At 41.5% G+C, this 23,131-nt stretch overlaps 2 protein-coding genes across 3 annotated transcripts; one reads left to right on the top strand and one right to left on the bottom strand.

The window, feature by feature from the left end:
- The first annotated feature begins 335 nt into the window (after window positions 1-335).
- Window positions 336-15,650, top strand: mocos (molybdenum cofactor sulfurase). Of its 2 annotated transcripts, XM_024424417.2 has the most exons (16): window positions 338-598; window positions 3,088-3,177; window positions 7,607-7,673; window positions 7,803-8,068; window positions 8,318-8,447; window positions 8,596-8,672; window positions 8,960-9,159; window positions 9,355-9,471; window positions 9,581-9,976; window positions 10,222-10,384; window positions 12,100-12,187; window positions 12,442-12,566; window positions 14,274-14,370; window positions 14,636-14,777; window positions 14,864-14,968; window positions 15,323-15,650. In XM_024424417.2, the coding sequence occupies exons 1-16, from the start codon at window positions 454-456 to the stop codon at window positions 15,413-15,415; spliced, it is 2,301 nt and encodes a 766-aa protein (XP_024280185.1). In that variant the 5' UTR covers window positions 338-453; the 3' UTR covers window positions 15,416-15,650. The 2 variants fall into 2 exon arrangements, with proteins under 2 accessions (XP_024280175.1, XP_024280185.1); XM_024424407.2 differs by having other exon boundaries at window positions 336-598; window positions 7,803-8,447.
- Window positions 15,651-16,193: 543 nt separating this feature from the next.
- LOC112252806 (serum amyloid P-component-like) lies at window positions 16,194-19,959 on the bottom strand. The gene is given in 5 exon segments (XM_024424431.2): window positions 16,194-16,520; window positions 16,523-16,728; window positions 16,973-17,075; window positions 17,693-17,750; window positions 19,787-19,959. Coding segments are annotated over 4 exon segments (534 nt in total). The 5' UTR covers window positions 19,787-19,959; the 3' UTR covers window positions 16,194-16,353.
- Between the last annotated feature and the right edge of the window lie 3,172 nt (window positions 19,960-23,131).

Below are 23,131 nucleotides of genomic sequence, written 5' to 3'. Positions count from 1 at the left end.
TATATCAGAAAATGATTATTATTGCATTTCTGCATGTGTGTGTGTACATTACATTGATGTGTGTGTGTTTATGCACATTCTTGAATTACATTTCAATTCACTCCTTGAATTGACTGAATAGGAATTTGAATTGTTATGGTTATCACTAAATAAATCCGTAATAGCAACAGTATTTCATTTTCATTAGCCAGTATTAGGTTTTGCCCACTTATTGTCCCGATTGACAGATTCGGGTGCACTTTCAAATGTAAATATGATGTTGTATTCCATTTCCTGCATTCTCAGTAACAGATCTATAATGAGCTCAGTCGTATTGTCTTGGGAATGCGTGGTAAATCGTTTCGATACAAATGACTACTACTAAAACAGACTGTCACTGTCTGTCAGAGATGCAGTGTGGACTTAGAACTTTGTCAACTCGATACTGCCACTCGACATGTGCAAGACGCGAAAATGCCACTGCATGAGGCCATGGAGAAGGAATCGTTGAATTTTAATCAACTGTGTACGTTTGAGAGCTTCGAGAAAGTGTGGAATCATTACGGTTATAAGAGTGTCTTCCAAGACGTGATAGAACGGGAGTTCTCAAGGATTAAAGGTACATTGGGCTACTTTTTGCGTGGGGTTTATGTTAAATTAAACTGGTTCAATGTAAACCGGTGATGTAACATTGTAACATAGGTCTGCCTACTGTATATGTTAAGCAGGGACAAATCTGCCATAGATAAATGCATATGTAAATACATAAATAAATGCACACAAACATATATGAAAAAATGTATTCATGATTTAAATAATTAACCACACTTTCTTTCATTTTATTCATTTATATTATTTCTTCATTTATTTATGTATTTCTTCCTTTGTGGGTGGTATATAACACACCATTGGTTGATCAATGCCACGGCGTATTGAGCGATTACAGTATGACAGCACTTATTCAAAGTTTTGTTCCACATTAGCACCCCCCAAAAAAATAATGTGTAGCGCATATAGCTATGTATCAATATGATATGTCATTTTTTTGGAGGGACATTGGAGATAAAGTCTGTTATATGCTGCTGTGTAAACTCTAAACAGTTGTATTCCGTGGTTGTCACCGAGTAGGCTGATACCTCATTTCATGGAGCCAAGATCGATAGGTAAAGCTGTACATTGCAATATGAACATTCAAAACAGAGTAGATTGACTGGTGAGTTTACAGTATGCCCCAATACAATTCTGAAGTCTAATACATCCACAGTGCAATTTCAAATTAACCAATTATTGTATTTTGTTGAATTTATATAACAACATTCGAAACGTTTAATTATTATCCAGTTCAAATATGGCATGATTCCCCTATTTGTATCTGTTTGCGTCAGTTTCCATTCTGGACTTTTATTTTAAAGGCAATCCTCAAATTCCAATATTGTGGCTAATCGTTATTGTGGCTAGCTTCACATAGGTGGTTCAAAAACAGTCAAGCAACGTGCTGCGGATGGGTATAAAATGCGGAACGTACCAACAGGAATCTATTCCAAAAACTTCGTAAATAACAACGCATACGGAGTTGTATAGCGGCCGAATAAAATACTGGGTAGGGAGTGGGCTGATTCATTAAGGTTTCACTCACCACGTTTATTCCGAAAAATGTCTCTGGTAGCCTATGGGACAAACATTATTAATTAAGAATAAGCTATGTGGTGAATTGCTGCCTATTCGGCAGCTAGTTAGCTAGGTGAATTGATCCTGCTACTTTGAATGCCTTGTTTGTTGTCAAACTTGTACTTTACAAAGTTTTTGGAACAGATTCCTGTTGGAACGTTCCACAAATTATACCCACCCACGTGCTGTGACATTGATCAAGCAATGGTGTGTTAGATACCACCCACAGAAGTTTGATTGAAACCTCCTCATGATATTGGAGGAAGAAATACAAAAAATATATAAATTAATCAAATTAATTCTATTTTGAACAATTAGATAAATAATTGAACACGTACAGATATGTAGAGAATATTAATTTTAGTCAGTGTTTTTGTATTTGCTTGCTCATTTTTTAAATTATGTGTGGATTAATTAATTAATCTATGTGTGCATGTATTTATTACTTTATTTAATTATAATTTCAGCAGGTTTGGTCCTCCATAATATGTTGTTGTGTTCTTATGACAATGTTGTTATTAGATGCACATAAGTGATTACCCTGCTGAAAAAACAAGAAGGGTGTGCTTGGGGCCTGCAATTCAGGACATTCCTGCATGTGGGTGTTCTTTTGGTCAATGTTTAAGCTACGACTCCGATACACAGGCCGGAGGCGGGGGCGACACCGGTAGTTATCTATCCAGGACACCGGGAGAAAGTGTTCTTTGCCCCCGCCCGCCGAGCACTGCTTTCCCGCAGTTCTGTTAACGTTACACCGAGGGCAGGTTCTCGGAAAGGCTGGGGTCGAAAGACACTGTGTACTAGCTAGCTAGGACCCCAGTACACAGGCGGGAGGCGGGTCGACACCCACCGGTAATTAGCTAGCTAGGACACCTGTAGACAGTGTCCTTCACCCTCACCTGACAAACACTCCTTTCCCACAGTTCTGTGATGTATCTTTGTGTAATATAATATTAATTAATCACTCAATGTACACGCACAAACACAACAAACAAAAAATATATTGAAACAAACAATTGTAAAAATGAAACCGCAATAGAGAATGCTGGGGAATATGATAATAATGGGTGTGATCAGACCAGATTGACCAGCTAGACCATCACAGACCAGCTTGTTTACCAGCATCACCAGTATAAGCTGTGTCCAAAATACAGCAAAGGCTGTTCACCAGCAAAACCAGCAAGACCATGTTGGTATACCAGCATCACCAGCATAAACTGGTATGTGTCCAAAACACAGTGAAGGCTGGTCGCCAGTGTCCAAAACACAGCAAAGATTGGTCACCAGCTAAACCAGAGCGACCATGCTGGTCAGACCAGCTTGACCAGCATCATACCAGCACTGACCAGCTTGTTTTTTAGAACAGTTTTTGTCAGCAGGGTATATCCAGATAAAAACTCTGCCGAGATTTCTCTAATTTCAAAACCAACTTTTTGACAGGCATTACATACCTGGATCATGCTGGAACAACACTATATCCTGAGTCATTGGTGAGAGAATTCTATCAGGATATCTGCACGAATGTATATGGTGAGTATTTCCTCACATACCAAATATAATTAGCTGCAACTGATATAATGTGCTGAATTGTTACAAGTGTAAAAAGTCATTTAATTAAAGAGGAAATCTGGGATTGCTAAATACATTTTTGGACTATTTATGTAAATTATGCTCTTGTTGTTATTAACAAGTAATGTATTGGCCATTGCATGTCAATTGTACAATACTATTGCCATTCAAGCGTATTATTATCACTGTTTATTAAGAATGTACCTTTTTAAAGATGGTGAATGGTGTATGCCAGGTCAGGGCAAGTCATTTTAGGATCCCCATTCTCCTTATTCATGGAGAGCTACTTGTTGGGGTAACAAATGATTTTCCACTAGTTTAGTTCCGAACAGAACCATACTTATTTTTCATTCCATTCCACTGCTCCGACCAGTTCTACGTCATACCTTTCAGACCGTCAGTATGGTTGACAGTATAGTATGGGTTATATCCCTCACGTTCCACACAGGTCGAGTTATAACAACAAAGTCACACCAGTGACCTGACAGCATGGGAGGACATGCCCCAGTGTTCATATAAAACGGCAGACCAGGCTCTACCATGCACTGTCTCTTATTTATTCTCGCAAATTCAGCGGAGCTGTATAGCACAAGTTGACTGCTCCGCTGCTCCCGTTGTTCAGATTGCATCTTCCCAGGTCCCGGTAGGTAAACTCTGTGTGAGTTGTGTGTATTGTCAGTCTGTCACCAACAGCCTGTGACCTGTGTGTCAGAGCGCGAAATTTTCCCTCCGATGCTGTGTGACAGCTCTCCCCTACCTATCCCTTTTATCAAAGGATATCGGGCTTTCTTGTGTTGTGCTGACTTAGCCCACCAGCTAGTTTATATGTGTGTGTTGTCCACCGTACTCCGGTGCTAACCTTGTCAAGATATCGTCCATTGCTATGCTCGCTATCGAGGCCACCGGGCACTAGTCGTCCTTCGACTATTTAAAACTCGAATGGGTCACTTCCCTAGATAACCGCGTCTAGGAAGGTTGTTAGCCTAGCCAGCTATAAGACGTGAGATTCGCATTGCCTTCCCTAGGCATCCCTCTCCCCAGGTATTACTGACATGCTAGTCTACCAACTCCACTGTGTGTTGTTAGCTTGGCTTACCAAACGACGGCCATTCGTGTGTGTTTCACATAAATAAGCTTACCTTTAAACACATCTCTCCAGCTCCAGCACAGTGGTCATAGCTAGGCTCACCTAAAATGATTTTGCAGGGGCTGTACAACTCCCGCCAGATTATTGTAGCTCTCTACCTTTTACTGTATATTGTGCTAGCTGTTGTAATACAGTCCCCGGTTACTATTATATTAGTTAATGATTTAAGTAAATGTGTAACTCTGTGTCGTTGTATCTGTCGAACTGCTTTGCTTTATCTTGGCCAGGTCGCAATTGTAAATGAGAACTTGTTCTCAGCTTGCCTACCTGGCTAAATAAAGGTTAAATAAATAAATAAAATATATATATATAATAGGTGAAAAAGGTGAAAAAATAAGAGCCTCTCTTGGAAGGTCGATTCCTTATCCTCTGAGATAGAGCAGAAAAAAACGATTTTGAATTCCCTCAAGCACCCTGAGTCGGGGCCCTCTAGCACCCTCCAGCATGGGGGACGCAACACAGGACTCAGATAGCCGGGATGATGACCTTCTCTCCACTCAGGCATCCAACCGGCACTTTAGTGACCAGGATGATGACATGCCCAACATTGCGAAGGAAAGGGGCCAACCAGTGTTGTAGACACGTTGAGTCTCAATGCTAAAGATGGGTTAGAGGAGTCATTCCAAGGCTCTGATCAAACTCTTGCCCACTACGGCAAGGATCGTAGGATGCTACCTGCCATGTGTGACACAAAACAATATGGGCTGGACCATATGCCTAAGGTGGATGGATTCATAGCAGACCTGGATCTCTGCAGCCTGAATGATGTATCTCTTCAAGCATTTGCAATCATGACTAGAGAGCTAGGCAGACTGATGTCCACCGTGGTTGTGACTCGTCGCCAGGTCTGGTTCGCCCAAGCCCCAATGTCCAATGACTCCAGGAGGATGCTGAGAAAGCTCCCAGTGGTCCCTGTAATGCTCTTCAGCCCCACGGCTGAGTGCGCCATCAAATGTACAAAACAGCTGAGTCAGGCTACACCGCTGTGGAACGCACAGCCCAGAAACCAGGCATCGCAGAGTCGGGGCAGAGGGTGGCTTGACGCACGTCAACCTTGCCGCTCTAACTCAGCCCAGCCCTGCACATGCCCTTGGCCCTACCACTAGCCTAAAACAGGTGCTCGCCAGCCCAAGACGGCAATGCAGCCAACCCCCCCAGCCCCAAGAGGCCGTGGCCATGGTCAGCACCCCTCAAACCCCACAAACAGGTGTGGGGGCATAAACTGAATGGCGGGGGTCGGCCGTTGGACAATTTACCCAGCAGCACCGGACTTACTTCCCACCAAAGCACAGAAACAGCTGGTCTGACTTCCTGTAGTGCGCCATGGCATGCATATTGCATTTGAGGGAACGGACTGGACACAGGAGATTTGCTCGCTCCTCCTCCGCATTCTGGAAAGGAGGGGGGCAGTAGGCCGCCAGCTCGAGGGCTTGATTGATGTGAACGGGTGATAAAACCTTAGGCAAAAAGGCTGGATTGGGCCATAATGTCACACCTAGGTCATCTGCCTTCCTTTTTAAACCTCTGAAAACTATATATTTTTTACATTTAGCTCTACATTAAATTACTTCACCTATCAGTGTTGATAGAGCAGCTTGCCATGGAGCAGGTAAGGGATTTAATCTGTACAGGAAGTCGTGAACAGCTCATTTTATTTTGTCTTAACAGCATGGTTTAATCATAATGAAATACAAACACATACACTATGATGCCAGTCACAGTGTAGGGCGTGAGATGCAACATAAAGAGAGGATGGAGGAAGCTTGCCTTGAAGTGCTGGGCATCTTGTTATGACATACATTATCTGAATAAGGCCCACAGAATTATGCCTACAGAGGGGCGACTTCTATGGAGAACTTTGAACGTTTTTGAACTTCCGAGTTGGTTTAACGTTGGACCAGAGCAAACATTAACTAGCTAACTAACAAGCTTGTTGTGTGTGCAGAGCAGAACTATAATTAAAAACACGTCTTAGCTTTTTGTAGTTAATAAATACAATGTGAAACGTGATAACTATAGGTTCCTTAACTACCATTGAAAAAGTTAATCCATTCTTTTAAACATCTCTCCCTAATTTCTGAATAATGCGTGTAACCTTGCAGTAGGCTATAGTAACCTATGCTTCAGAGGGGAGGGGCAGGTACCCAACACACACACATGCACACCCTCTGGCAAAGATTTCCAGCTGGCAGGCAGGCACTGTAATATGTTTGTAAGTGACAGAGTAAGGGGGCTGGGGAAAAAATGCCTGGAATGTAAAATAATGTTATTAACTGGTTCCCATTCTTTTAAAATAACTGTTCTGGGGTATAGTTCACTTGTGTTTCCGGTTCGGGTTCTGTTCCTCAAATAATTTCCTTTTCTGGTTTTATTCCCTGTTACTAGGCTATAGCTCTGCCGAACTCAGATTTGTTTATAGGCGTTTTGCCCTGTGTTTGTTTGACTTAGTCCTCTAATTTTGCAATTGGCCAAGTAGCCAATTGCAATGTACAAGTATTTTTGTCAACAATTTTTTTCTAATACAGACTGTTCACTTTGTAAATACTCAACTTTGTATCCAGTCTTCTTCATCACTGCCTGACCCTTTTGTATCCAGTCTTCTTCATCACTGCCTGCCCTGCACTGTAAATAAATACCTCCTATTTTTGAGCCTGGTTCCTCTCTAGGTTTCTTCCTAGGTTCCTAGCCACCATGCTTCTACATCTGCATTGCTTGCTGTTTGGGGTTTTAGGCTGCATTTCTGTATAGCACTTTGTGACATCTGCTGATGTCTTTATAATTACATTTGACTGATTGATTTGCATCTGAACTTCCGACTCAGAGACTGTTGCTGCTCCACACCAACTAAATAGGCTGCTGGGTCCTGTATCTTCAAGGCCCAGTTGAGTTAAAATTAAGTTTTCCTGTGTTTTGTATCATATTGTACAACAGCTGATGAAACTAACACTGTACAAGTGTGAAAACATTTCATCAATGTTATCTCCTGATAGTTGCTGGTTGAAAATGCATTTTACACAGGACCTTTTAAATCAGACTATGTGCATGTGCTGGTGTTTGGTTTGCCTGGTGACATCACCAGGCTTTAAATTGGTTAATAGACCAATAACAAAGAGTTCCAAACCTCTTTGCCAATAACAGCTAGTTTTAAGTTTCCCCCTCACTCATTCCACTCCCAGACAGTTCTAGCAAAATTCTAGCTTGAGAAATAGTTTCAATATATTCTTCTAATGTTTTTGTTTTTAGGCAACCCTCACAGCCATAACCCCAGCAGCAGACTGACACATGACACAGTGGAGCATGTCAGATACAGGTAAGCCTCTCTGTTCACAGAAATAATTCATCACCATTATACCATCCTAATGAATGTGACTGTGTGACCACTAATTTATGCCCTCCTCTATTGAGGACATGTACTGAACGGAAATGTATTTTCTTCCAGGATATTGCAGCATTTTAACACCACTCCTGACGAATACTCAGTGATTTTCACGTCTGGCAGTACGGCAGCTCTCAAATTAGTCGCTGAGAGCTTTCCCTGGAGGCCTCCCACTGCTACGGAGCCAGCCAGTCAGTTCTGCTATCTGACCGATAACCATACCTCAGTGGTTGGTATCAGAGGAGTTATTTCAGCACTGGGAGTAGTTTCTCTACCTGTCTCCCCCGAGGAGATAGAGGCCAGAGCCAAAGATGTGGACCAGAGTGAAGGTAGCAGTTGCCAGACACCACACCTCTTCTGTTACCCAGCACAGAGCAATTTCTCTGGCAGAAAATACCCTCTGGGGTACGTGAGGGGCATCCAGGCGCGGCAGCTCTACCCAGCGTGTGATAGCAAGGGCCGGTGGTTCGTCCTGCTGGATGCTGCCTCTTTTGCCAGCTGCTCTCCTCTGGATCTGCAGGAGCACTCAGCTAACTTTGTTCCCTTCTCCTTCTATAAGATGTTTGGCTTCCCCACAGGTTTAGGGGCTCTCCTGGTCCGGAATGATACAGCTGCCCTCCTAAGAAAGACGTATTTTGGTGGGGGGACAGCAGCGGCCTACCTAGCAGGGGATAACTATTATGTGCCAGCGTCAAATATGTCTAACCGGTAAACTATTGCATGAGCTTTGATATTTAATAATGCACGTGTAAATGAACAAATATGATTTATGAAGTTGAGTGAGCAAGGCTTAGAGAGAGAATATTTTGTGGGATTTTTTTGTTGTTGTGATCTTGTGGTTTTGTTCTCGATTAAGGTTTGAAGATGGCACCGTCTCTTTCCTAGACATCATTGCTCTAAATCATAGTTTTGATTCTCTCCACACGCTCACAGGTATGTACATGGGAATAATTTAAAAGACATGGATGAAACAAAAAGTGATGCATCAATATGCATCACTATAATGCATCAATATCATCTGTCGTTACATGAAGTATCAAAGTAAGAACTCCGAATGTTAAATCATTTTCAAATGGTTGAGTGGTTGTTCATTAAATCAATTTGACCGAAATCTTTAACATCAGTAAGGAGAGGACCAATATTCAACAGAGATTGAAATGAGTCAATGAAACCCTTCTGCTATTGTATTGCAGCTCAGTATCATTTTCTTTCTCCTTCAGGAGGTATGGACAAGATCCAGGTGCATACATTTGGTTTAACACGCTATACCTACATGTTGCTGTCTAGTCTTTGCCATGGCAACGGACAACCGGTTGCTCAGATATACTCCGACAGTGAGTTTGAGAACCCGAGCACACAGGGAGCCATCCTCAACTTCAACTTGATGGACTGTCATGGACAAATGATTGGATACTCTCAGGTCCACTCAAATTAGCTTATTTTATTTACTGCGCCCAAGATTTTTTTGCATTTATTTCTTTCACATATCCACACAGAAGTAGATTCATAATTAACAAAGCCTAAGCGTGTTATGAATGCAATTTTTTTTTTTTGTCTTACATTTCTGCTGATTGATTTAAATGTCTAGCCATTTTCCATTTTCTCGTCTCCTCAGGTGGACAAGCTGGCTAGTCTTTTTAATATCCATTTGCGGACAGGTTGCTTCTGCAACACAGGTGCCTGTCAGCTCTTCCTTGGCATCACCAATCAAGTGGTGAAGAGCAACCTACAGGTGAGCAATGAATTGTAAGTGTCATTGCACATGTGTTTGTGCAAAAGACAATAAAGATCATTATTCATCTTAATATACTGTTGTCATGTCCTCTTCTGGGTTCTTCAAGGCGGGTCATGTCTGTGGAGACAACATAGACCTGGTAGACGGCCGTCCAACGGGATCTGTGCGTGTATCTTTCGGCTACATGTCAACCTTCCAGGACTGCCAAAACTTCCTGAACTTCGTTGCGGACTGCTTTGTGGAGAAACCAGTAAAAGTGGACCAAGATAAACTAGACAGACTGAAATCGAACACCTCTTCTAAAGGTTCCAGTCAATGTCTGCTCACCATGCTTACCAATGGTAAACCTGACCACATAGATGAGAGAGAGCATGCATCTACAGATCTAGTTGTGAACCAACGTGGAGGGAAGGCCATCACCAAAGATGCAAAGAGCCATGAGAAGGCCCAGACTCTGACTAACATTTACATATATCCAATCAAATCCTGTGCAGCGTTTGAGGTTTGAGCACATTTCACTTTTAATATTGTTTGGCTATCATTAAAACCACAATGCAAATTATTAGGGTTCACCAAATACCCATATTATGATTTGATAAAAGTATCAAAAACCTATTGTTGGATATTAGTTGTAAGAAGTACTATTTCATCAACTAAACACAATTACAATATGTGTGTTTGCCTAGCAGTACTATTAATTGATTTCTCACTTCTTCAGTGTTTTGATTGTGATATGTGTTTATGCAGGTGACTGACTGGCCAGTGGGTGCTCTGGGTCTGCTCCATGACCGGGGCTGGATGGTGGTGAATGGTAATAGAGTGTGTCTGAACCAAAAGAGAGAACCACGCTTATGCCTCATTCATCCACAGATCTACCTGCCCTCAAACACACTGCTCCTGCAGGCCTCAGGTCAGACATCTATATAGTCAGTTCCGAAGGTTGTGGCACCCCTGACAAGGATGTGCAAAAAAGACTATAAAATGAATAATTCAAATCTGAGCTATATTATATAAATAATGTATGCACTCACTGCTTACTGTATGTCGCTCTGGGTAAGAGTGTCTGCTAAACTGTAAATGTTGTATGCAAATGTTTTTTTATTATTATTTAATACTAATACAATTGCCCAGAGAAAGACATTTTGTTTAACAAGTAATAATGTTTTAGGCTCCCCTGTTTTCAAAACCTTCCCATACTTCACCTTGCAAGGATAACAGAGCTGAGCCTTTTTTTGTGATTGGAGAACACATTGGGAGGGATCTTAGACCATTTGTCCATACAGAATCTTTCCAGCTCCTTGATATCTTTCATCTGCGCTTATGGACTGCCCTCTTCAAATCAAACCACAGGTTTTCAATGGGTCTAAAGTCCGTAGACTGAGATGGCCATTGCAAAATGTTTATTTTGTGTTCAATTAACCATTTATGTTTTTGTTTTGATGTGTGCTTGGGGTTATTGTCTTGCTGAAAGATCCACTTGTGACCAAGTTTCAACCTCCTGGCAAGGGCAATCAGATTTTTGGCAAAAATGACCTGGAAACTAGATAAAGTTAATGATGCCGTTGACCTTAACAACGGCCCCTGGACCGGTGGAAGCAAAATAGCACCATAACATCAAAGATCTCCCTTTGCCTCCAGAACAGCCTGAATTTTTCATGGCATGCAAACATTGTTTAAACTGGTATTGAGGCACCTAACGTGTGCCAGAAAAACATTCCCCACACCATTACAACACTGCCACCAGCCTGTACTGTTGACACCAGCCAGGATGGGGCCGTGGACTCATGCTGCTTACACCAAATCCTGACTCTGCCATCAGCATGACTCAACAGGAACCTAGATTTGTCAGACCAGGCAATGTTTTTTTCACTCCTCAATTGTCCAGTGTTGGTGATCGCGTGCCCACTGGAGCTGCTTTGTCTTGTTTTTAGCCTTTAGGAGTGGAACCCGGTGCGGTCGTCTGCTGCAATAGCCCATCCATGACAAGGACTAACGAGTTGTGCATTACAAGATTCCGTTCTGCACACCACTGTTGTACTGCGCCATTATTTGCCTGTTTGTGGCCTGCCTCTTAGCTTGCACACTTCTTGCCGTTCTCCTTCGATCTTTCATCAACGAGCTGTTTTCCCTCACAAGACCGCAGCTGACTGGAAGTTTTTTGTTTGTCGCACCATTCTCGGTAAACCCTAGATAGACACTGTCGTGCATGAGAAGTAGAGGATGCCGGGCCATTTCTGAAATACTGGAACCGGCATGCCTAGACCGACAATCATACCATGCTCAATGTCACTTAGGTCATTAATTTAGCCTATTCTTACGTTCAAGCGAACTGTAACTGAATGCCTCTATGCCTGTCCGCCTGTTTTATATAGCAAGCCACGGCCACGTGACTCACTGTCTCTAGGAGCGAACCATTTTCGTGAAAGGGGTGGTGTACCTAATAAACTGAGTATATATATATATATATATATATATATATATATATATATATATTTATATATTTATATATTTATATATTTATAAAATGTTTTATTGTGACACGTCAGTTATTCAGCAGCACCCGTCAAATACATTTCAGTAACACATTTTCAGAAATGTTCTAAAAGAGTTCCTCTTCTCTCTCAGGAATGAACACTATTTGTGTCCCTTTGAAAAACCACAGCGAGCCACCCCAGAGTCATAGGGTGTGTCAAAACATGGTGTGTGGTGACAGGTGAGTTGGCTTTTTTTATTAAACTACCTCGCTATGTCTTTGTAGAGTAGGCTTGAAAGACATGTATCATCAGAATGACATGTTTAATTTTGACGCATTTTCCCACAATCATTGGTCTGCCACTGAGTATTTTTTTCCAATGCCTTTTAGTCACCTTCAGATGTTATAACAGATCATTTAAAATAAGGATATTTGACCATCCCCTTGATTCAGAAATGTTGTAATGGTTGTTATTGTATTCTCTCCATCCCAAGGGTGGAGACAGTGGACTGTGGCGATGAAGCTGCATCATGGCTCTCAGAGTTCCTTGGACAGCCTTGTCGTTTGATAAGGCAAAGTCCTGATTTCAGTCGCAACATGAAAAAGGGCCATGAAAAAGGTGAAAGGGAAATGTCCTTGGTAAACTTAATTTCAGATGCAATACTAGAGTATCATTTGACATTTTAGTCATTTAGTAGACGCTCTCATCCAAAGCGAGTTAGTTAGTGCATTCATCTTAAGATAGCTAGATGGGACAGCCCCATATCACAGTAGTTATCAGCAAAGTCAGTTCGAGGTGAGGAGGGGATTATTTAAGATACTCTTTGAAGAGGTAGGGTTTCAGGTGCTTTCAGAAAGATGGGCAGGGACTCTGCTGTCTTAGCTTCAGGGGGAAGCTGGTTCCTCCATTGGAGTGCCAGGACAGAGAAGAGCTTGGACTGTGCTTAGTGGGAGCTGCTATCCTGTTGGGGTGGGAGGGCCAAGAGACCAGAGGTGGCAGAACGGAGTGCTTGGCTTGGGGTGTAGGATTTGAGCATAGCCTGAAGGTAGCGAGGGGCAGTTCCTCTTGATGCTCTGTAGACAAGCACCATCCTCTTGTAGTGTATGCAAGCTTCAACTGGAAGCCAGTGGATTGTGCGCAGCAGCGGGGTGACTTGGGAGAACTTGAAGGTTGATAACCAGGCAGGCTGCAGTGTTCTGGATAAGTTGCAGAGGTTTGATGGCACAAGCATGGAGCCCAGCCAACAGCGAGTTCCAGTAGTCCAGACGGCAGATGACAAGTGCCTGGATTAGGACCTGCGCCTCTTCCTGTGTGAGGCATGGTTGTACTCTGAGGATGTTGTAGAGGATGAACCTGCAAGAGCGAGTCACTGCTTTGATGTTTACAGAGAACGACGGGGTGTTGACCAGGGTCACGCCAAGGTTATTTGCACTCTGGAAGGGCAACACTGGGAAGTTCCCAGACGTGACGGAGAGTTCTTTGAGAAGGCAGGCATTCCCCGGGAGGAGCAGCTCCGTCTTGTCGATGTTGAGAGAGGGAGAAGGATTTAGCAGAATGGAGAGATGATAGGATAATAGAGGAGAGAGTAGTGGGAAAGAGACTGAAGATTGTGATGGCGCATGACCATCTGGGTAAGCCCACGCACTTGGGAGCCAGGCCCACCTACAGGGGACCCAGGCCCAGCCAATCAGAATGAGTTTTGTCCCCACAAAAGGGCTTTGTTACATACAGAAGTACCCCCCCAGACGATCCCACAGCTGAAGTAACCAGATGTGGAGGTCCCGGCTGGCGTTACACTTGGTCTGTGGTTGTGAGGCCGGTTGGGAGTTCTGCCAAATTCTCTAAAACGAAGTTGGAGGAGGCTTATGGTAGAGAAATTAACATTAAATTCTCTGGCAACTGCTCTGGTGGAAATTCCTGCTGTCCTGTCAGCATGCCAATTGCATGTTCCCTCAAAACTTGAGACATCTGTGGCATTGTGTTATGTGACAAAACTGCACATTTTAGAGTGGCCTTTTATTGTCCCCAGCACAGGGTGTGCCTGTGTAATGATCATGCTGTTAAATAAGTTTATTGATATGCTACACCTGTCAGGTGGATGGATTAACTTGGAAAATGCTCACTAACAGGGATGCAAACAAATTTGTGCACAGAATGAGAGAAATACACTTTTTGTGAGTAATGAACATTTCTGGGAATTTTTTTTCTTCTGCTCATGAAACATGGGAACAACACTGTTGCGTCTATATTTTTGTTCAGTATATTTTGTATGCATGAATGTTGGACTTTTCTTTGCCCTCTTAAATGCATAATGACTTGCCCCAGAGGTCTCGTCCACTGCCCTCTCATTGGTGAATGAAGCCCAGTACCTAATAGTCAACCGTGCCAGTGTCGATTTGCTTCAGAGACATATCACAAACAGGTATAGTATAACATGTTATTATTGCCTGAGGGCCTCGCTCATTCTTGGTGGAGGACATTTGAAATTTGTGACATACTAAATTCTGCATTATAAAATGGGTTGTTTGAATCCTGGATGCTGATTGGTTGATAGCAGGGAGTTTATTCACAACAATCCCCAGGTAATGTCTGTTAACAGTTACATTTGAATGATTAATTATTTTTTATTAATGTGAGCCACCCTTTTTTTCTTGTTCCTTGTGGTCCATCTAACCACTGTGGTACAGACAGGAATCCTCTGATGACCATCAGCCTCTTGACACCCAGACGCTTATTAGTCGATTTCGGGCCAATTTAGTCATCTCTGGAAAGGAGCCATTTGAGGAAGATGATTGGTCACACTTGATTATTGGAAATACCCATTTCCAGGTGAGGATGCAGATCATAAACGGGGACACTTATTACTGAAATGGTAATGAAAAGCTATAACTGCATCATCTCTTTGTGATGTGAAGGTGGCAGGTCGGTGTGGCAGATGCCAGATGATCGGGGTTGATCAGAGCACAGGAGCCAAGACCAAGGAGCCTCTTCTGTCTCTCTCTGCCTATCGCAAGGGGAAGGTCAGTGTAAAACAACTGCTGCAGTGTGTATGTGTGTGACAAAGAGAGAGATTGAGAGAGAGAGGGGAAGTTGTGTTTAATTTCAGTGTGTGACAATATGTTCCAGGGTGTGTAGTGTTTTTTCCTATGACACACCATCTGACTTACTATTGGGTGGACTGCATTTGCAACGGTCTGTGTTATTGACCTTAGAATAGGAGGTAGCCAGAGTACATAGAAAACAAAGAAAAATCACAAAGAAAGCACACAGCAAAGTACACAGTATCCTTTATCCCCAAATGACCCATTTTGGATACAATGTCCATTTTGCCCATTCAGTAAGTATGCTGTAAATGTGTTCTGATTGTTTTTTAGGTGACATTTGGTGTGTACCTGGTTCACCAATCACTGGAAGACTCTAATTCTACCCTATCTGTTGGCTCGTCTGTAAAGTCAGAAATGTCATGATAAGGTTACCAATTCCAGATGTGTTTTCGTTTGTCTGGACCGTGAAAATTTTTTTTAAGCAAACATTGCATGGGATACAATTTCAATTTATTTGAAGTGTTTGCGTAAGTGTTTGCATATTGCTAGACAACCCAGGAAATAACAGAGCTCATTCAGACTGAAGTGTAAATCAATTACTGAACCTTTTAAGTTTACCTGATTTTAATGTTTTGTAAATAAACAAAACTGTATTTTGGTGGGTTTATCTTTGAAAAACTGATTTGGTTAACTTCGTCCTTAAACATGTGGATTAAGTATGTTTGCTTACCCAAATAAAAACAGGATTTTTCTGTGTTTTATATATATATTTCCACACTATGAAGTTTGAATAATACTGTGGAATAGTGAGAATGATGATAAATGCCCTTCTAGTGTAAGAGCTGTTTGAACTGACTGCCTGAAATTTCAGGCTGTTTTGGTGGGGTGGAGTTTTGGCCTTGCATGGTGATGTCACCATGCCCGACTAATTTGGCAGTAAATTAGTCAATAGACCAATAAGAAAGTTCCAAACCTCTCTGCCAATAAAAGCTACTTTTCAGTTTTCCCCTCCCCACTCAGACCACACCCAGACAGTCCTAGCAAAATTCTTGCCGTGAGAAATTGCCCTTTAAAAAACGTCTGAATTCGACCTTTAACCCGGGTGCCAACTTTAAAAAATGTATCACACCGTTCCCAACCATGTTGCCATCCCCTCTGTCCCCAGACTGGGCTTGCAATGAGGCTGCACTGAAATACACAATTTACTATAAAGAGTGTAATTTTATTAGATTCATTGGAGGATATTGCTTTAGGAAAGAATATAATGTGTTTCTTGATTTGATTAGAAAAACACTTTTTTATGATGATTTGCAGGATAGTTGTGAATAGACACACAAGCATATTCAGATGTTTGATTGTAGTCAACATTTCTCAACAACACTGAGTTGTCCAATAAACGATTGTCCTTTATCAAAATTTCCACCATAAGAATCCTGCTCCTGACCTAGGATTATGATGGGTTTTCCATTCAGCACACTCCCAGCAGTGTATCCTATCTTCCTTGCACTTGGCTTCCCATTGATCCAACCTGACTGAGTCCGGTGACTGAGTCCCAGCTCCCACACAGAGCCATCCACATGTTCTGCTCATCTGGTAGCCCTGTGAATGTACTTCCCACATATCTAACATGTAGCTCCATGTCACCATTGGACTCTTTGAACAACAGAAAGTCATTGGTGCTTGTCGGAGTTGCCATGGAAAAGATGGAAAACGCCCTCTTGACATCTGTGAAATACCTTTATGAAATTCATAATACACACATTAACTATGCCTTGGAAATTCATTTTGTGGCTGAAATGAACTAAATGCAACAACAAAAAATATTACCCACTTATTTACTAAGAATTACCACTGAAAAATAAATATTTCAAAGACGTTTGACTGCTGCTCACGCCATAGTATTGTTGCCAATATGCATTGCACAGCTTTCTAACGCTAGATACAGACACATATTGAAGTATTGAATACTACATTGATTACCTGAGACATACTGTCACAGAAGGATAGTTTTCTTCCTTTGGTATTAGCCCCACATGATCAGAGTCGGACTCCTTTGGAAATGTGAACATTTTACCTGAGAGGTCTGATGAGACAGAGAGAGTACATTGTAAATACTGGTAGCCTCTGTATGATGAACAAATTATATATATTTATTGAACCTTTATTTAACTAGGCAAGTCAGTTAAGAACAAATTCCTATTTACAATGACCGCCAAACCCGGACAATCCTGGGCCAATTGCGCGCCGCCCTATGGGACTCCCAATCACAGCCGGATGTGATACAGCCTGGATTCAAACCAGGGACTGTAGTGATGCCGCTTGCACTGAGTTGCGGTTCCTTAGACCGCTGCACCACTCAGGAGCCCACAGTACAATACATGCTCTGATGTTCATTTCTCATGTAGGCCATTTAAATCTGAATAATTATCATATTCGACATGTGGAGACAGTATTGTCAGGCACCAAGACTTTTTGAGAGAGTTAATTCAATCATTAATAATTGCATGAATGACTGTTTATTCTGTTCTAACCTAAAAATAGACTGATTGCTTTTTTCTCAAGATCTTTAGGCTACCTTGGCACCTACTTTCTGTCTTGGAAAAAGGATACATGAATAAATAAAATACAGGGACAATATATCTATTGTAGCGTGACAAACTTTAGGCTTTGGATTTAGGAATAAATGGTCAGACTTCTCACCTTGAGGCACAGCCCAGCACATTGTAAACAGAACATGCACAAGAAAGAGTCTCTCCATCTATAGAAAGAAAATGTAATCCAATCAAAACACATCCTTTTTTTAAATAGAAAATTGCATTACATTAACACAAATACACTGAGTATACCAAACATTAGGAACACCTTTCGAATATTGAGTGGCATTCCCCCCTTTTGCTCTCAGATGTGCCTAAATTCATCGGAGCGTGGACTCTAAAAGGTGTCGAAAGCGTTCCACAGGGATGCTGGCCCTTGTTGACTCCAATGCTTCCCACAGTTGTGTCAAGTTGGTTGGATGTCTTTTGTGTGGTGGACCATTCTTGATACACATGGGAAACTGTTGAGCAGTTCTTGACACAAACCGTTTTCTGGCACCTACTTCCATACCCTGTTCAAAGGCACTTAAATATTTTGTCTTGCTCATTCACCCTCTGAATGGTACACATGCACAATCCATGTCTCAATTGTCTCAAAGCTGAAAAATCCTTCTTTAACCTGTCCCCCCCCCCCTTTATCTACACTGATTGAAATGGATTTAACCAGTGACATCAATAAGGGATCATAGTTTTCACCTGGTCAGTCTGTCATGGAAAGAGCAGGTGTTCTTAACGTTTTGTATACTCAGTGTATGCACACATATACAGTACCAGTCAAAGTTTGGACAGACCTACTCATTTAAGAGTTTCTTTATTTTTAGTATTTTCTACATTGTAGAATAATAGTGTAGACATCAACACTATGAAATAACATATAGAATCATGTAGTAACCAAAAAATGTTTAAACAAATTAAAATACATTTTAGATTCTTCAAAGTAGACACCTTTGATGATAGCCTTGCACACACTTGGCATTCTCTCAACCAGCTTCACCTGGAATGTCAGGTCACCTGATGCCGCACTCCATCATTCTCCTTCTTGGTCAAATAGCCCTTACATAACCTGGAGGTGTGTTGGGTCATTGTCCTGTTGAAAAACAAATGATAGTCCCACGAAGCGCAAACCAGATGGGATGGTATATTGCTGCAGAATGCTGTGGTAACCATGCTGGTTAAGTGCCTTGAATTCGAAATAAATCACCAACAGTGTCAAAAGCAAAGTACCCCCACACCATCACACCTCCTCCTCATTGCTTCATGGTGGGAACCACACGTGCAGAGATAATCCGTTCACCACTCTGTGTCTCACAAAGACACAGTGGTTGGAACCAAAACTCTCAAATTTGGACTCATCAGACCGAAGGATAATTTCTTTGCAGTGGTTCTTTGCAGCAATTCGACCATGAAGGCATGATTTCATGCAGTCTCCTCTGAACAGTTGATATTGAGATGTGTCTTACTTGAACTCTGTGAAGCATTTATTTGTGCTGCAATTTCTGAGGCTGGTAACTCTAATGAACTTATCCTCTGCAGCAGAGGTAACTCTGGGTCTTCCTTTCCTGTGGCGGTCCTCATGAGAGCCAGTTTCATCACAGCACTTGGTGGTCTTTGCGTCTGCACATGAAAAAACGACTGCATTGACTGACCTTCATGTCTTAATGTAACGGACTGTCATTTCTCTTTGCTTATTTGAGCTGTTCTTGCCATAATATGGACTTGGTCTTTTACCAAATAGAGCTATCTTCTGTATACCACCCCTACCTTGTCACAACACAACTGATTGGCTCAAACGGATTAAGAAGAAAATAAATTCCACAAATTAACTTTTAACAAGGCACACCTGTTAATTGAAATGCATTCCAGGTGACACCTCATGAAGCTGGTTGAGAGAATGCCAAGAGTATGCAAAACTGTCATCAAGCAAAGGGTGGCTACTTTGAATAATCTCAAATATAAAATATATTTGGATTTGTTTATCACTTTTTTGGTTACTACATGATTCCATATGTGTTATTTCATAGTTTTGATACCTTCACTATTATTCTACAATGTAGAAAATAGTACAAATAAAGAAAAACTGTAGTGAGTAGGTGTATCCAAACCTTTGACTGGTACTGTACATTACACATTTTAGTGGTTAGAATAATAATATGTTAATGTTATAATAATGTCATCTTAATGTTATGATAATGTTGCCTACCTTGCCGGTTTTGTAAAAAAACGGATTTATCTTAGGGGATTCGTTCTCCTGTTGTTTAAATGCTCATCTTCAGTCTTTGTGAAATAGGTTAGTTATGCAAGCGAGTCGGTTATAATGTAAAAGGCCCCTGGCTGCCAGGAATTACATTTTGCAAGTTATGCACTTTCACACAAAAAAAAGGGTGATTTGAGAAAAAATCATGGTCAACATATTGTTTTAGGGGGTTGTTTTAGTAGGGGTTGTGAAAGTGTTAACACAGCATTCTAATGTATCTGCAATTGTATGGTGGTATTTTTATGACTTTCTGTTCCTCTTTTCAATCAGCTGACTATTTTTCTATCAATTTCAACGAGTCAATTTCCCTTGACTTTAGGGTCAAAACCTGATGGCTCAGGTTTTTGACAAAATAATAAAATAGAGAAGAGTAAAGTATTTGTATCATAGTGGATTCTATTATATTCTATATAAACACATACAAAACAACACATTAGCTAGGCTTCCATCCAATTGGCAACAGATTTTCATGCGAATATTCTAAAATCTATAAAAACAATGGCTTGTTGCTGATAAAATGCAGTGCGCCCTTACAAGAATGTACCATGGTAGTACAATGAAATAAATACCATGGTACTATCATGTTTTTCTGGTCACTACCATGGTAGGAAAATACTATGGTATTGCAACATTACCATGACTTGTCTATACTCTTATACAATTCTTAATAGCCAACATACTAAAAAACTACTTGTAAAAAGGTATAAATTGTCATCTTATCTCATAGATACATTTCCATCATGTAATTCTCAACATATCCCTAAAAACACCAAGTTACAATGTTTCTCTTTGGGTGTGTTCCTAAATTCAATCTGGAGAGCCAGAGTGCGCTCTATGCGTTAGTAAATTCAGAGAGTTATCAGATTCCCCCGTTCCTAATTTTTTTGCTGACGTTTACTGACACTGGCCATATTCAAGGAGTGTTGAGTGTTGTTAAATTAATCAGTTATCCTGAGGGAATTTACGAACGCACCCTTACTAGGCAGGTTTGCTCAAGAGTGAGAGTGCTTGAAGCAAACACTAGAGCAAGCGGCTCCCTCTGCGGGCCTGAATCAAGGGCAACACCCTTGACTTTAAATACTGTAAATGATTACACAATGCCAAACATTTGGCTTCCATATACACTACATGACCAAAAGTATGTGGACACCTGGTTGTCGAACAGATCATTCCAAAATCATGGGCATTACTGTGGAGTTGGTCCCCCTTTTGCTTCTATAACAACCTCCACTCTTCTGGGAAGGCATTCCGCTAGATGTTGGAACATGGCTGAAGGGGACTTGCTTCCATTCAGCCTCAAGAACATTTGTGAGGTCGGGCACTGATGTTGGGCGATTACGCCTGGTTCGCAGTCTGCGTTTCAATTCATTCCAAAGGTGTTAGATGGGGGTTGAGGTCTGGGCTGTGTGCAGACCAGTCAAGTTCTTCCACACCGATCTCAACAAACCATTTCTATATGGACCTCACTTTGTGCATCCGTCGGACTGCTAGATGGCGAAGCGATTCATCAATCCAGAGGACATGTTTCTACTGCTCCGGAGTCCAATGGCGGCAAGCTTCACACCACTCCAGCCGAAGCTTGGCATTGCACATGGTGATCTCAGACTTGTGTGCAGCTGCTTGGCCATGGACACCCAAATATTGTGCTGACTTTGTTTCCAGAGGCAGTTTGGAACTCTGCAGTGAGTGTTGCAACCGAGGACAGACCATTTTTACACGCTTCAGCACTCGGTGGTCCCGTTCTGTGATCTTGTGTGGCTTACTACTTCAGGACTGAGCCGTTGTAACTCCTATACGTTTCAACTTCACAATAACAACAGTTACAGTTGACCTGGGCAGCTCTAGCAGGGCAGAAATTTGACGAACTGACTTGTTGGAAAGGTGGCATCCTATGACAGTGCCACGTTGAAGGTCACTGAACTCTTCAGTAAGGCCATTCTACTGCCAATGTTTCTATGGAGATTGCATGGCTGTGTGCTCAATTTTATACACCTGTCAGCAACGGGTGTGGCTGAAATAGCCGAATCCATTAATTTGAAGGGGTGTCCAGCTACTTTTGGTGATGTAGTGAATCTTACAATCTCCCACATTTTAGGATGGCAAGACCGGGAACCCAAACATGAGCAAAAAAATGGTACAATTAATACAGAAAGTATTACCCATTTTTCACATCAACTATTTCCCTTTTCTTTGATTTTACAGACTAACTAAGATCAACAATAGTAGCCTGACCTTATCAGAAATTTGCCCATACTGGTGTAGAAATTCATCAATATAAAACCAACCAACCTCTTTTGACCTTGAGGGGTTCATTCATTGAATACATGATTCTGCAATTGTGCTATGGTAACGCACAATCAATAAAGATGGTACTATTGTCACATTCGTCGTATGAGACCAAGGCGCAGCGTGTGTAGAGTTCCACATATTTTAATAACCTGAAACTCACTAAACAAAACAATAAAGAACAAACAAAATGTGAAGCTATACATAATAGTGCTGACAGGCAACTACACATAGTCAAGATCCCACACCAGAAAAAGGGGAAAAAGGGCTACCTAAATATGATCCCCAATCAGAGACAACGATAAACAGCTGTCTCTGATTGGGAACCATATCAGGCCAACATAGATATACAAAACCCCCTAGACATACAAAAAACTAGAGTACCCACCCTAAGTTACACCCTGACCTAACCAAAATATATAGAAAAACAGAGATATCTAAGGTCAGGGCGTGACAACTATATGATAATTATTTGCAGCATTTATCATAATTCTGCATTACTATGGTAGAATGTATAATGCAGGTTAAAAACCATGGTATTTCCATGATCCACATCTATCTATACCATGGTAATTCAGGAAGTACAGTGCATTCGGAAAGTATTCAGACCTCTTCACTTTTTCCACAATTTGTTACGCTACAGCCTTATTCTAAAATTGATTAAATTGTTTATTTCCTCATCAATCTACACACAATACCCCATAATGACAAAGCAAAAACAGGTTTAGACATTTTAGCAAATTAGTAAAAACAAAAAATATTCAGAACCTTTACTCAGTATTTTGTTGAAGCACCTTTGGCATCGATTACATCTTTGAGTCTTCTTGGGTATGATGGTACAAGCTTGGTAGACCTGTATTTGGGGAGTTTCTCCCATTCTTCTCTGCAGATCCTCTCAAGCTCTGTCAGGTTGGATGGGGAGTGTCGCTGCACAGTTATTTTCAGGTTCTCTCCAAAGATGTTCAATCAGGTTCAAGTCCGGGCTCTGGGTGGGCCACTCAAGGA

This window comes from Oncorhynchus tshawytscha, linkage group LG01 (assembly GCF_018296145.1).
Source record: "Oncorhynchus tshawytscha isolate Ot180627B linkage group LG01, Otsh_v2.0, whole genome shotgun sequence".
NCBI lineage: Eukaryota > Metazoa > Chordata > Actinopteri > Salmoniformes > Salmonidae > Oncorhynchus > Oncorhynchus tshawytscha.
The sequence above is the reverse complement of the archived record's forward strand: the minus strand, read 5'-3'. Positions and strand labels throughout refer to the sequence as shown.

Bases quoted from the DNA above. Each gene is read 5' to 3' on its own strand.
- mocos (XM_024424407.2), top strand. From the start codon at position 454: ATGCCACTGCATGAGGCCATGGAGAAGGAATCGTTGAATTTTAATCAA. The intron at 8,673-8,959 runs GTATGTACATGG...TTTCTCCTTCAG, and splicing joins TTCTCTCCACACGCTCACAG to GAGGTATGGACAAGATCCAG. The intron at 12,188-12,441 runs GTGAGTTGGCTT...CTCCATCCCAAG, and splicing joins AACATGGTGTGTGGTGACAG to GGTGGAGACAGTGGACTGTG.